This window comes from Indicator indicator, chromosome 30, assembly GCF_027791375.1.
Source record: "Indicator indicator isolate 239-I01 chromosome 30, UM_Iind_1.1, whole genome shotgun sequence".
Classification (NCBI taxonomy): Eukaryota; Metazoa; Chordata; class Aves; order Piciformes; family Indicatoridae; genus Indicator; species Indicator indicator.
The window spans coordinates 13020559-13033164 of NC_072039.1; the positions used below are offsets into that span (position 1 = coordinate 13020559).

The 12606-nt window shown below is 49.5% G+C and overlaps 1 protein-coding gene across 1 annotated transcript in view; it reads left to right on the plus strand.

Moving 5' to 3' along the window:
* Positions 1 to 12272, plus strand: part of RABEP1 (rabaptin, RAB GTPase binding effector protein 1) — a 61067-nt gene extending 48795 nt beyond the window's left edge. Inside the window, exons 10-18 of the mRNA XM_054394165.1 lie at positions 1959 to 2063; positions 3152 to 3268; positions 4371 to 4469; positions 6372 to 6512; positions 6954 to 7143; positions 7470 to 7525; positions 8313 to 8411; positions 9151 to 9267; positions 11663 to 12272. Of these exons, the coding sequence (XP_054250140.1) occupies positions 1959 to 2063; positions 3152 to 3268; positions 4371 to 4469; positions 6372 to 6512; positions 6954 to 7143; positions 7470 to 7525; positions 8313 to 8411; positions 9151 to 9267; positions 11663 to 11764 (1026 nt within the window). The 3' untranslated portion in view covers positions 11765 to 12272. The remainder of the gene's footprint in view (positions 1 to 1958; positions 2064 to 3151; positions 3269 to 4370; positions 4470 to 6371; positions 6513 to 6953; positions 7144 to 7469; positions 7526 to 8312; positions 8412 to 9150; positions 9268 to 11662) is intronic.
* The last annotated feature ends 334 nt before the right edge of the window (positions 12273 to 12606 follow it).

Genomic DNA, 12606 nt, shown 5'->3' on the forward strand with positions numbered 1-12606 from the left:
CCCCACCAGCACCCCCAAGTCCTTCTCTGCAGGCTGCTCTCAGTCTCATCACCCCCAGTCTGGATTTGATTTCAGGGGTTGCCCAGACCTAGGTGCAGGACCTTGCACTTTGCCTCATTGAACCTCATGAGATTCTCCTCAGTCACCTCTCCAGCATGTCCAGGTCCCATTGGATGCCACCCATCCTGTCCTTCAGTCTTACCAACAGCACCACTCAGCTTGGTGTCACCTGCAGACTGGCTGAGTGGCCTCAGGCTCACTGTCTGTCACTGATGCAGATTCTGAGCAGCACTGGTTCCAGTACAGAGCCCTGAGGGATACCATTGTCACCCAGCTCCATCTGGACATTGGGCTGTTGGCCACTACCCTTTGGATGCTATCATCCAACCAGTTCCTTATCCACTGGACAGTCCACCCATCAAATCCACATCACTGCAGCTTAGAAGGATGCTGTGGGGATTGTGTCAAAGGCTTTACTGAAGCTCTTCCCTCATTCACTGAAGTAGTTACAGCAGTGCAGAGAGCCCCTGGGCTGTCCCTGCTGCACAGCCCAGCACTTGGGTGTTTCCTCTCCTGCTTGGTGTTCTGTTTGGTTGTTTTTTCAATGTGCTGTCTTCTGCTTCATCCTTTCCCAGCTGCTCTTTTAGCTGGTTATCCAGCCTGTGATCCTGAGCAGTGCTGGAGGGGAGGATGAAAAGGAAAATAGAGCTTGGTGAATGTTCCAGAGCAGAATTTGTCTGTGCCATTGGAACTCAGTCAAAGCTCACTTACAGGCAGACACAGGAAGTCCTGCTCTGATGAGCTGACTTGGGTTTGAATTGCTTTGTGATGATTAAAACCAAACCAGACAAAAAATCCCACAACAAATGACCAAAACCAAGCAAAACCCCAAACCAAACCAAAACCCGAATCACACACACACACACAGAAGACCCCAAACCAAACCAAAGAACCCAGTCAGGCTCACAGTGGAGAGTTCAGAGTTTGATTTGCAATACAAAATCCTTGTGTGAGCTAAGGTGGAAGAGAGCAGACTGAGACTGGAGAGGAGGAAGGAATTCTTTCCAGTGAGGGTGAGGAAGCACTGGAACAGGTTGCCCATGGAGGTTGAGGATACCTCCTGCCCGGAGGTGTCCAAGGCCAGGCTGGATGAGGCCTTGAGCAACCTGGGCTGGTGGGAGGTATCCCTGCCCATGGCAGGGGCTTGGAGCTGGATGAGCTTTAAGGTCTCTCTTCCAACCCAACCCATTCTGTGACTCTCTGAAATGCTGTGGCCTGTTGAAAGCCCTTCTCTGAGATGTCTGCTTCTGTACAGTTAATCAACTTCGAGGGCCACCCTGAGGGACTCCTGCATGCCATGGCTTACTGCTTCTGTGCTGATAGCAGCACTCCTGCCAGGCAGGGTGATACCCTGCAGCTGGCTTACATTTACCCTTACTTTTAGAATCACAGAATCATTAGGGCTGGAAAAGACCTTTAAGATCATCCAGTCCAGCCATAACCCAAATGCCATGACCACTAAACTGTATCTGAAGCACCACATCTACAGCTTCTTGAACCCCTCCAGGGATGGGGACTCCACCACCTCCCTGGGCAGCCTGTTCCAATCCCTGACCACTCTTGCAGCAAAGACATTCTCCTTAATCTCCAACCTAGCCCTCCTCTGGCACAGTTTCAGGCCATTTCCTCTTCTCCTATCACTTGATATTAGAAGAGACCAAGCCCCACCTGGCTCCAATCTCCTTTCATGGATTTGTAGAGAGCAATGAGGTCTCCCCTCAGCCTCCTCTTCTCTTTTCCCACCTCAACCCCACTTCCTCTCATCCTTCCTTGCCATTCCACAGTTCTGCCACTGTCCTTTAGCTGTGCAATGTTGTGATCCCACAGTGCACCTGGGAGTATGCAGCAGCACTCCTGCCCTTCCTGAGGGCTTGTGTGGCTCACTCTGTGTTGTGCAGGTGCAGAACGCAGGGAACAAGCTGGGCAGACGCTGTGATATGTGCTCCAATTACGAGAAGCAGTTGCAAGGTATCCAGATTCAGGAGGCTGAGACAAGAGACCAGGTGGGATTTCTCTCCTAGCTTTGGCGATCTGAACTCCTAAGGATGCAGCAGTGAACCATCTGCTGGTTTGTTCACTAGATTGAGCTGAGCAGTCTTCAGCATTCTTCAAATCTGGATCATTTCCTGACATTTTATTGCCATAACCTGGTCTGTTGCTGGCCTGTGCTCATCAGCACCCTGTGAACAGGGTTCTGGAGGATCCCCTTTGGGCAGCCACTTTAGGCAGTGGTTAAGGCCATGCAGTAAAGGCAGTGCTCTATAAGAAGAGCATCTTCCATCAGTTCCATCTAGAATGCTTGTCATGCATTACAGCTGTTCCCTGGGGTACTGCCAGGATTGGTAGCAGCAAAGGGACAGCTGCAGCACCTCACCCAAGCAGCCTAAAATGACTGAAATGGGGGAGGTGGTTTCCTGCCACATAGTGCAGATCCATTTCTGGATGGGTATGAGTGGCAGGAGTCACAGTCTGCTGGGAAATAGGGGATTGGAAATAAGGGATTTGAAACAGGAAATAAGAGATTAGAAATTGGAAATAGCACATTGGAAATGAGGGATTGGAAATTGGAAATGGGAGATTGGAAATGAGGGATTGGAAATAAGGGATTGGAAATGAACTGGAAATTGGAAACAAGGGATTGGAAATGGACTGGAAATTGGAAATAAGGGATTGGAAATTGGAAATAAGGGATTGGAAATTGGAAATAAGAGATTGGAAATTGGAAATAAGGGATTGGAAATGGGAAATAGGGATTGGAAATGAAGGGTTGGAAATAAGGATTGGAAGCTGGAAATAAGGGATTGGAAATGGGGGATTGGAAATTGGAAATGGGGGATTGGAAATTGGAAATGAGGGATTGAGAGATGGCAATGTGTTGTTTCATGGTGCTGTTGCAGTGCAGTTTGATGTCCCATGCTTCCTTTGAGTTTAGTCTGTGGTGCAAGGTATTGCAGAACACCAGCAAAGAAACTTCTGGGATCTGCAGGGTTTTGGAGGCTTTGGTTTGTGGTTTGGCCTTGTGCTGGGGTAGGTTGTGTTACGTGTTCCCCCAAAGAACAGAAAATGAAATTCTTCTGTTGTAACAACCCAGGTGAAAAAGCTGCAGGTGATGCTGAGGCAGGCTAATGACCAACTGGAGAAGACAATGAAAGATAAACAGGAACTGGAGGATTACATGAAACAAAGTGCTGAAGACTCCTCCAATCAGGTACAGACCTTCTGTGAGCAAGGACATGTGCAAAAGTATGGAGCAAGAACTCATTTGCTGTTAGACAGGACTGGGCTGCCTGCTGCAGAGGGAACCAGAATGGGGATGTCTTAGGGTTAGTTGTGCTCCATCTGAGCCTGCTCACAGCTTCTGGGCAGGTTTAGCATGTCTCTAGTAGCACATTAGCCACTGGACCCCTCTGGATTTGAGCACACTTGAGTTTGGAGGTGAGCTGTGTGTGGCATCCCCCAGGCAGGCAGCAGTAGCCCCCTGTTCTTGGTCACTGCCCTTGTCAGCAGGCAGTGCTGTTCTTGGCATCAGTTAATAGACTCGGGGTGCAGACATGCAGTTAATGAGCAGCTGAGCAGGCACAGCAGGAGCTGGTTCAAGGTCTGCTCCAGACTCCTAGACAAGCATAGCCCACTGAGATTTCTTCAGTCTGAGGTGTGTACAGAGCTCTTGGGCCTGGTAAAGGTTGCAATATTAGCTGAGTGTATTTGTGAATTTCCTTCTTGAGCAGGAGGACTTTATCCCTTCCACCTTTCTTAATAAGGATGCAGTCTCGGGTGACAGGAGCATGTTTATACATTCATTCTTTGGGCTGTAGCAGGGTGCTCTTAATCAGGTAATGCTTAATCTTAGTGTCAAGCTTGTGTTGTTGGAGAGTAACTTAACTGGAAAGGTTTTGAAGATCTCTGCTTTCAGTGAAAGGTCCAAAATTTACCTTGAAGAAAATGCTGAAAGCTTAGATAATGACTCTGCAGTTTCCCTGCAGGGTCTGGCCTGGCTTACAGTGACCTTTGCTTAGAATTAGGAGTTTATTTGTTGGTTAGAGTTTCATAAATAGAATAGGATACTGAATACAAACAGATTTGATAAACAGAATATCTTCATGGCACAGAAGCACAGCATCTGTCTGTTCATGCTGCCTCCAGCTGCACTGCTGCTTTACTGGGTGAGGAATTAGCAAAATAAACTGCAGCGGATCCAGGAGTTCAAAGTGTGGCTTTGGTTACAGGCCAGAGAACTTCAATGGTGATTTGTTCCCCAGAATCCATCTCATGCTTTCTGTCTTTCTCTGTGTGGCTTTTCTTTGCTGAAGATCTCTCTGCTGATGGCTAAGTGTCAGAAGTCAGAGAACCTCCTGGGTGAGCTGCAGCAGGCGTTCTCACAGGCCAAGAGGAGCGTCCAGGAGCAGATGGTAAGACAGCTTCAGCCCACAGGTCAGCTGAGCAGCCCTCTTTGTCTGACCCTGGTAGCTCAGTGTCTTGCTACCCAGCCAGAGAGCTGTGCACCTTCATCTACAAAGACAGCAACAGAGTGAGCTTATGGAGCTGGCCCAGCTCGTGGAGTCCTGCAGCTTGTCCTGCTTCCTGTGTGTGTGCATTGATTAATGGAGAGATCACTGGCCAGTGTTCTTCCCCCTTAGTCAATATGTACATTCCCTGCCCATTTAGATTTCACCTGGGATCTGAAGACAGAATAGATGTTTTCAAGATCAGTTTTTAGGCTTCACCATGAGTACCATCATTAGTGAGTATTTGCTTAAGGTTTAAAGCTGAATTCTCACTGATTTTACAGGTCAGACTTAAAATATCAGCCCTAAAACCCTTCCCATGTGCATGGGAACTTATTTTCAGAGAGCATAGGAGGAGGACCTGGGTTTCTAGGGCAAAACAAAGTCTGACTTCCTTAGAGCTATTCATTCCCTTCTATATCAGTATGGAGTTCATTCTCCTTTCCTCCCCTGCACAGCAATGCAGGCACTGGGAGCATCCAGGCACTAAGGCCCCCAGATAAACAATCCCAGGGCTGGGGGGGGGCATCAGGACACTGCTTGCAGAAATATTGTGTTTGGTGTTCTGCAACAGAGCCTGATGGAGATGCAGGAGCCTAGAGAAATGAATTATCTGATGCTTTTCATGCTGTCCACCTGTTCAGGGCAGCTTCTGTCAGAGTTGAGGTCTCTGTTTCCCTGTTTCAAAGCAATCAGCCCTCTCAGAAAAGTTGACTGGAATTTTTTCCTTTTCTGTTGCAAGCAAACGTGTTTTCACTTACTCCTTTTTCTTCACAAGGGATTAACTGTTTTGAGGTTTTCCTCCAGAGGCAGAGGGAGGCAGACACCACTGGAAGTTTCAGGAGGAAGCTGCTCCTACAGCTGAGTTGTTAGGTGATTCTCAGTGCCAGTTCCCAAAACTGGCCTGGTTTGAGCCACCAGCTGCCCAGGGCCAAAGGACAGAAAGTATTTTATCCCAAAGGAGTGAAAGAATTGGAGGTGAAATAGAGAATACTATTTACAAAAGTAACCAAGAGTACAAAAGATATAAAGGCACAAAGGAAATACAGACACAAATCAGAATCAGCCTCAGCCCAGTTCTCTGCCTGGGCCTACCAGGCCTCACTAGGCCTCAACCAGGCCAAAGCCTTTATCCCCCACACTCAGCCTCGGTAGGCCCCGAGTAGGCCGAACTGCCCCCGCCCCAGGCCAGGCCTGCCAGGCCTCAATGCCCCCCACTAGGCCTCAGCAGGCTCAGTGGCATAGCAAGAAATGAGCTTGCAGTGAAGGGCGCAGGAAAGCTGCACTCCCCCACAAACCAGAGACCACAGCAGCACCAGAGAGGAGGGAGAAAGAGAAAGAACTGGCTGTGCACCTTCCTTATGTGGGGTTTGCAGGGTTATGGGATGGAATAACAAAAATTATGATACCCTGTGCCTGCTCCTGGACTATCTAGCCCCTGCAGGACTTTGTACCTCTATGACAGGACACTTAGTCCTTACTCTATAGCAAAAATCGCAGCTCATTCCCCTCCTATGCCCCCTCCATGAGCATCCAGCTGACAGATAGCCATGGAAGAAAACTGGGAGGCTGAGCAGTGCTGTTGATCTCTTGCTTCCTGTCTGCTTCTACAGTTACCACTGATCCTGCCTTCATTTCTGGAGCTCAAGCCAGGCAGGACAGAACTGACTATGTAGATCACACACTCCTGTTTTCCTACAAAGAGTATCAGTTCAGGATCAGTTTTGAAAGTGGTGATAGAAACTGGGCATAAAGAGACCTGAGCATGACCCTGAGTGAGGATTTCTGCTTTTCTTTGCATTGGAGGCTGTCCTGACCCAGTCAAGGGAGCAGGTTTCAGAAGAGTTGGTGAGACTGCAAAAAGATAATGAAAGTCTCCAAGGAAAGCACAGCCTGCACGTGTCCTTGCAGCAAGCTGAGGATTTCATTCTGCCAGAAGCAGTAGAGGTAAAACATTCTTAAATCATTGACACAAATCATGCATGGAGATCTCAGTGGAGGAATCCTTGTGAAATGGCACAGAATCCCAGCATGGTGGGGTTGGAAGGGACCTCTGGAGATCATCCAGTCCAAGCCACTGCTCCAGCAGGGCACCCACAGCCCAGGAGCACAATGCCCAGGGGGGGTTGGAAGCTCTCCGCACAAGGACACTCCACAACCTCTCTGGGCAGCCTGCTCCAGGCCTCCAGCACCCTCACAACAAACAACTTTCTCCTCCTCTTCACATGCAACCTCCTGGCTTCCAGTCTGTGCCCACTGCCCCTTGTGCTGTCCCTGGGCACCACTGACAAGAGTCTGGCCCCAGCCTCTTGCCTAGCTCCTGCTGAGTATTGAGGAGATCCTTCTGGGGCTGCTCCCAGTGCAGATCTCTGCTGATCTTTGATCCAGGAGCTCCGGGAGCTGATTCTGAAGTACCGGGAGGACATCATCAGCGTGCGGACAGCAGCAGATCACCTGGAGGAGAAACTGAAGGCTGAGATTTTGTTCTTAAAAGAGCAGATTCAAGCTGAACAGTATTTGAAAGAAAATATAGAAGAGACTCTACAGCTGGAGATAGAGAATTGCAAAGAAGAAATAGGTAAGTGGGGGCTGCATAGGCTCAAAATAGGGCTGTTAGAGATTAGTAAGAGAACTGAAGACTTAATTTTGTGGTGTGTAGAATTCTATATATTTAAATACTGCCCATTTTTGGTGGCAGAAACACCAAAAGCGTGCCACTGAAAGCAATAGTCCAGTTACTGATTTACACCAAAGCTGTGCAGCTGAAAACAGAAGTCCAATTCTTTGTTGCCCTTTGGTGCAGCACCTGTTTAATGATCCTTGAAATCTTACCAGAAGACAACAGGGGATGCCCAATTTCTTGTGGTTCTCTTACATTCAAGCTCTAATATTCTTGCTTTTCAGCTTCCATTTCCAGTTTAAAAGCTGAACTGGAAAGAATAAAAGTGGAAAAGGAACAGGTAAGGAGCCCTTTCACCAGGGGACTTTGGATTTGTTTGGGGTTTTTTTAACCAGAAGATTCTTTTTCTCTGTTTTGTCAGTGCTGCTATGTTGATTTCTTTGATCTCAATCTCTTCATATCAGAGAAAACAAACTTCTTTTTTGACCCTCATCTGCCTTTGAGGTGTCAGTCACACTTCAGATACGGTTTTGTATGATGTTCACTGTGCCCTGCACTGGGAGGGAAGGAGAGAATTCTGAAACCCTCAGCATTGTTGGTCCTTCCTCTCAGGCTGCCTGAGTGCTGCTGGAGGGCTGGCTGATAACCTGTCCTGTCTGCAGGGAGGAGCTCCACATCAGGCTCTGCATTTTCTTGCTGCAGCCACTGGGCACTCTCAGTCCATTGCAGCTCTTGGTATCCACTAAGAGTATCACAAGGGTTCTGTCACCAGCTCAAAGAAAACACAGAAGGTCATGTCTGGGACTTTGAAGGACTCGTGGCAGTCTGGGACCCATTTGTGGTTCTGTTCCTTACAAGGTGTTTTGTCTGTTTATTAAACCTAGATATTGGGTTAACTAATTCCTAATTAATATTAGGTTACCTAATAATAACCTTAGTGTCACGTTTGACCATTTCTCTCCAGCTCCAAAAAGAAAGAAATGGGTAGAAAGGTGTTAGGTGCTTTCTGTGTCCCTAAGAGAGGTTATTTAGATGTATTTCTGAGTGCTGGGAAAGACTCTCAGGCTGCACATCCTCCATTGGAATGTGAGGAGCTTTGGTTAATATATTTTTTTATTATAATATAGTTGGAAAGTTCTTCCCAGGAAAACCTGCAGCAGCTGGAGAGTCTTAAGGAAACAAAAAACACTCTAGAAGAGCAGCTGAAGAAGGAAACAGCAGCAAAGGTAGCTCTGATGGCTGGGTGTGAAGTGTGTCTATGTGACCTTTATGATGAGCACAGTGGTCAGAGACTGACAAAGGAAGCTTTGGAGTGCTGATAAGATGCTGGCAGTGACATAGTGTCCACTGGATGCACTTCAAATCATCATCATCAAATGGGTTGGGTTGGAAGGGACCTTAAAGCTCAGACAGTTCCAACCCCCTGCCATGGGCAGGGACACCTCCCACCAGCCCAGGTTGCTCAAGGCCTCATCCAGCCTGGCCTTGAACACCTCCAGGGAGGGGACATCCACAGCCTTCCTGGGCAACCTGTTCCACACTCTCCCCACCCTCACTGCCAAGAATTTCTTCCTCATCTCCAGTATCAATCTCCTCTCCTCAAGCTTCAATCCATTTGCCTCTTGTCCTGTCACTTGTCCCGGCCCTTGTCCAAAGTCCCTCCCCAGCTCTCCTGGAGCCTCTTTGAGGTACAGGAAGGTTGCTCTAAGGTCTCCCTACAGCCTTCTCTTCTCCAGGCTGAACAGCCCCAACCTTCCCAGCCTGTGCCCACAGGCTGCAGCCCTCTCATATCTTTGTGACCCTGGAATTGGGGTGCAGGAGGAGTGCTTGGTTTGATTTCTTGACAGGACTCTGCCAATAACCATGCTTCTCTGTTCTGCTCTTGTGCTTGACTCAGTTTATGCCATCTTCTCCTTTTTTTTTTCTCCATTTTAACCCTGGCATAAGGAATCTTTTTCTCCTCAGGCCAACCTGGAACAGCTGGTGTTTGAAGAGAAGAACAAAGCTCAGCGGTTGCAGACTGAGTTAGATGTCAGTGAGCAAGTGCAGAGAGATTTTGTAAAGCTTTCTCAGACACTTCAGGTAAGGGAAGTGACATCCACCTGGGAGCTGCTGCTTTTGCTTCTTCCCTTCTCCAGGCCTGTGTCAGATCAGGAGGAGCTTTTATAACAGTTCTTTGGTTGGCATTTAACAACTTACTTGAACAGTCAGTAGTGTACTAACCTGATCAAGGGTCCCTGGTGTAGCCTTCATGGTGAAGCCTGGTGGGGATTTTATTCTGGGGGCTTGATTCTCAGCACCAAAGACACCAAATCCTGTACTTAAGGGAACTGGAGAGAGCCAAATGGCCCTGTGGTGCCTGCTGTTTCACTGTCCATCTCCTGAGGTTTTTCCAGTGGGTTCTCTTCTAGCAAACCACTAGGCTGCAGGTACTTGAGGGCTTGGGTTCTTTGGTCTGAATACACTGAATGGTTCTCCATGTTCTGTTTACTGTTCTGTTTACACACTCTGGAAGGCTCATCTGTGCTGCCCTCACTGGCACTGCCTTTGTATTTCCTCCCATAAGTGGAACCTGTGGTGGGTGATGAGATACCAAGAGGTGGCTGCAGCAAGGAGCTTGGGCAGGGGTGTTCCTTGAGGCCAGTTCCTGTTCATCAGGCTGATCTCTCTTAACTGTGGAGAGCACAGAAGGGCCTTCAGGTGCTGCTTGCTAATCAGGAAGCCAAACTGGTCCCACCTTCAGTGTCCCTCACCTTCAATTCAACTCCAAATAGCACTCACAAAGAGAAGGCTGAATCCCAGCACTTTGCCCAGGGAACTCAGTGGCAGCAGCAGAATTCAGAACAGAGATTTTTTGAGACAAGTCTTGGAAAACTACAGCAGGTTGTTCACCAGACAGAGCTTAGCCGACTGGGCAGCAGGGAACTGTCCTCTTCTGTTCTGGCTGCTGCTGTAGGCAGGACAAAGGACACTACTGAACTGCCCAGGCATGTGAAGTTCTTCTTGCTTGTCATCATCCTCTGTCTTTTGAAGTACTGCTTGCACTGGTTCAGGCAGTTCACACAGCAAACACACAGGTACCACTCTGGAGATCACAGCCTGGTTTGGGTGGGAAGGGACCTTTAAAGCTCATCCAGTCCACCCTCTGCAGGCAGCAGGGACATACCCAACCAGAGCAGGTTGCTCACAGCCACACACAACCTGCCCTGCAATGGTGCCAGCCATGGGGCAGCTCTCACCTCTCTGGGCAGCCTGGGCCAGGCTCTCCCCACCCTCAGTGTCAAACATTTCTCTTCTCCACTCTCAATCTCCCTCTTTGAGTTCAAACCATCTCCCCTTGTCCTGTCACAACAGGCCCTGAGAAAAACTCTGTCCCCAGCTTTCTGCTCTCTCCTTCCAGCACTGCAAAGCCACCAGAAGGTCTCCCTGGAGCCTTCTCCTCTCCAGGCTGCCCAAGCCCAACTCTCTCAGCCTGGCTCCCAGCAGAGAGCTTCCAGCCCTGCCAGCATTGCTGTGGCCTCCTCTGGCCCTGCTCCACCAGGTCCCTGTCTGTGCTGTGCTGAGGACTCCAGAGCTGCCCCAGCACTGCAGGGGAGGTCTCAGCAGAGCACAGCAGAGGGGCAGAATCCCCTCCCTGCCCCTGCTGCCCTGCTTAGAAATGTGTCCTCCAAGAGCATTTCAGCTTTGATCTTGAGTGGCTTGAAGGTAGCTGTGTGCTTCCTTTACACTGCTGCTGTGAAAGCTTACACTGCTGTGCACATCTCCAGTGTGCCTGCCCAGTGTGCTGTCTGGGACTGGTTGTGGGGCAAACCAAAGTGATTGACAGATTGCATTGGGTTGGAAGGGACCCTTGAAGTCATCTTGTCCAACCTCCTGTGGTCAGCAGGGACACCTCCAACCAGAGCAGGCTGCCCAGGCAGTCTGACCTTGAATGTCTCCAGGGACGGGGCCTCAGCCACCTCTCTGGGCAACCTGTTCCAGTGTCTCACCAGCCTCCCTGTGCAGAGCTTCCTCCTCATCTCCAACCTAACTCTGCCCTGCTCAGGCACTTCTGAGCAGGCCCTCCCCAGCCTTCCTGGAGGTCTCCTTCAGATACTGAAATGCAGCTTTAAGGTCTCCCTGGAGCCTTCTCTTCCCCAGGCTGAACAGCCCCATTTCCCCCACCAGCCCTGTCCTCTAGATCTTTTATCAACTTGGCCTCAATGCTGTGCTACCCAGCTGTCTCAGCCTGTCCCCACAGGAGATGTTCTCCATCCCTGTGATCATCTGGGTGGTCCCATGAAGGCTTGCTGGAGCCCCCCAGGTGGTGGCTCTTCGGTGTGTCCCTTCCTCCCAGCTGTGGCCCTGACCGAGCTGCTGTGCCTGCAGGCCCCAGCCAGTGCTGATTTCCCCCTCTCCTTGCAGAGGTGAGGGTGGCTGAGCTGTGTCTGTGGGGCTGCAGGCAGGTGTCCCCAGCTGGCGTGTTGGTTCCCTGCAGGTGCAGCTGGAGCGGATCCGGCAGGCGGATTCCCTGGAGCGGATCCGAGCCATCCTGAATGACACAAAACTGACGGACATTAACCAGCTGCCTGAGACATGACAGCCTGCTCTGCTGCTCCAAGGCTGCCTGGGGCTTTTAACTCATCTTTAGAGCAACATTAATTATTATTTAACTCTAACAGGAAGAGCAGAAGAGGAGCAGAGGGGAGTGCTGACTTACCTTTTGTTTCTAGAGGGGGAAAAAGGTTTCGTACTGGGCAGGAAGAGAGCCCCAGGCTGGCTTGCAGGGTGGGGAGGAGAAGGTTGTGATGGCAACACTAATGTGTGGTGTCCCCTGTGCCACTGAGTGGGATCAGTCGTTACACCCTGAAACACTTCCCTCTTTCAGCCGATTCCGTAACCTATTCTAGACTTCTGGAACATTGACCCCCCCCCTGTCTTTTCCCCTCTGTCCTTTCCCCCACCCCCACTACTGTGATCAAAGTAGCTGCTGGAAACCATCTTGTCCCTCCAAAGCATTGAAGAGCAAAGTGGTTGACGTTTCCCTGTTTGCCCTAGTCAGTCCCAGTATTCAGCTAGCAGAGAGGAGGAGGTGTAGAGTATGCTGTATGGATATTTTATATTAAAATATGACTTTATTAGCAGGACACTGGAGATTGAGCTTCTTTCCTAACTTAGTGCTATCCTCTTCTGCCCCACTGCATTTGTGCTGGTGAAATCTGGATGGTTGATGAAATGGGGTGGACCTGGGTGAGCTCCTGCACAGAAAAATGCTGGCCCCAAGCAAATGAATTTAATTCCTTGAAATCTTTCTGTTGAATTTCCGATAGTTAATGAAAAAGCACAAGAAATGCACTGGTTTGGAATCCCTCCAGCACTGGGGTTTAGGAGCTGGAGCACCAGCTGGTTTTTCTCAGCCTCACAGCTGAGCAGTACCTCCAG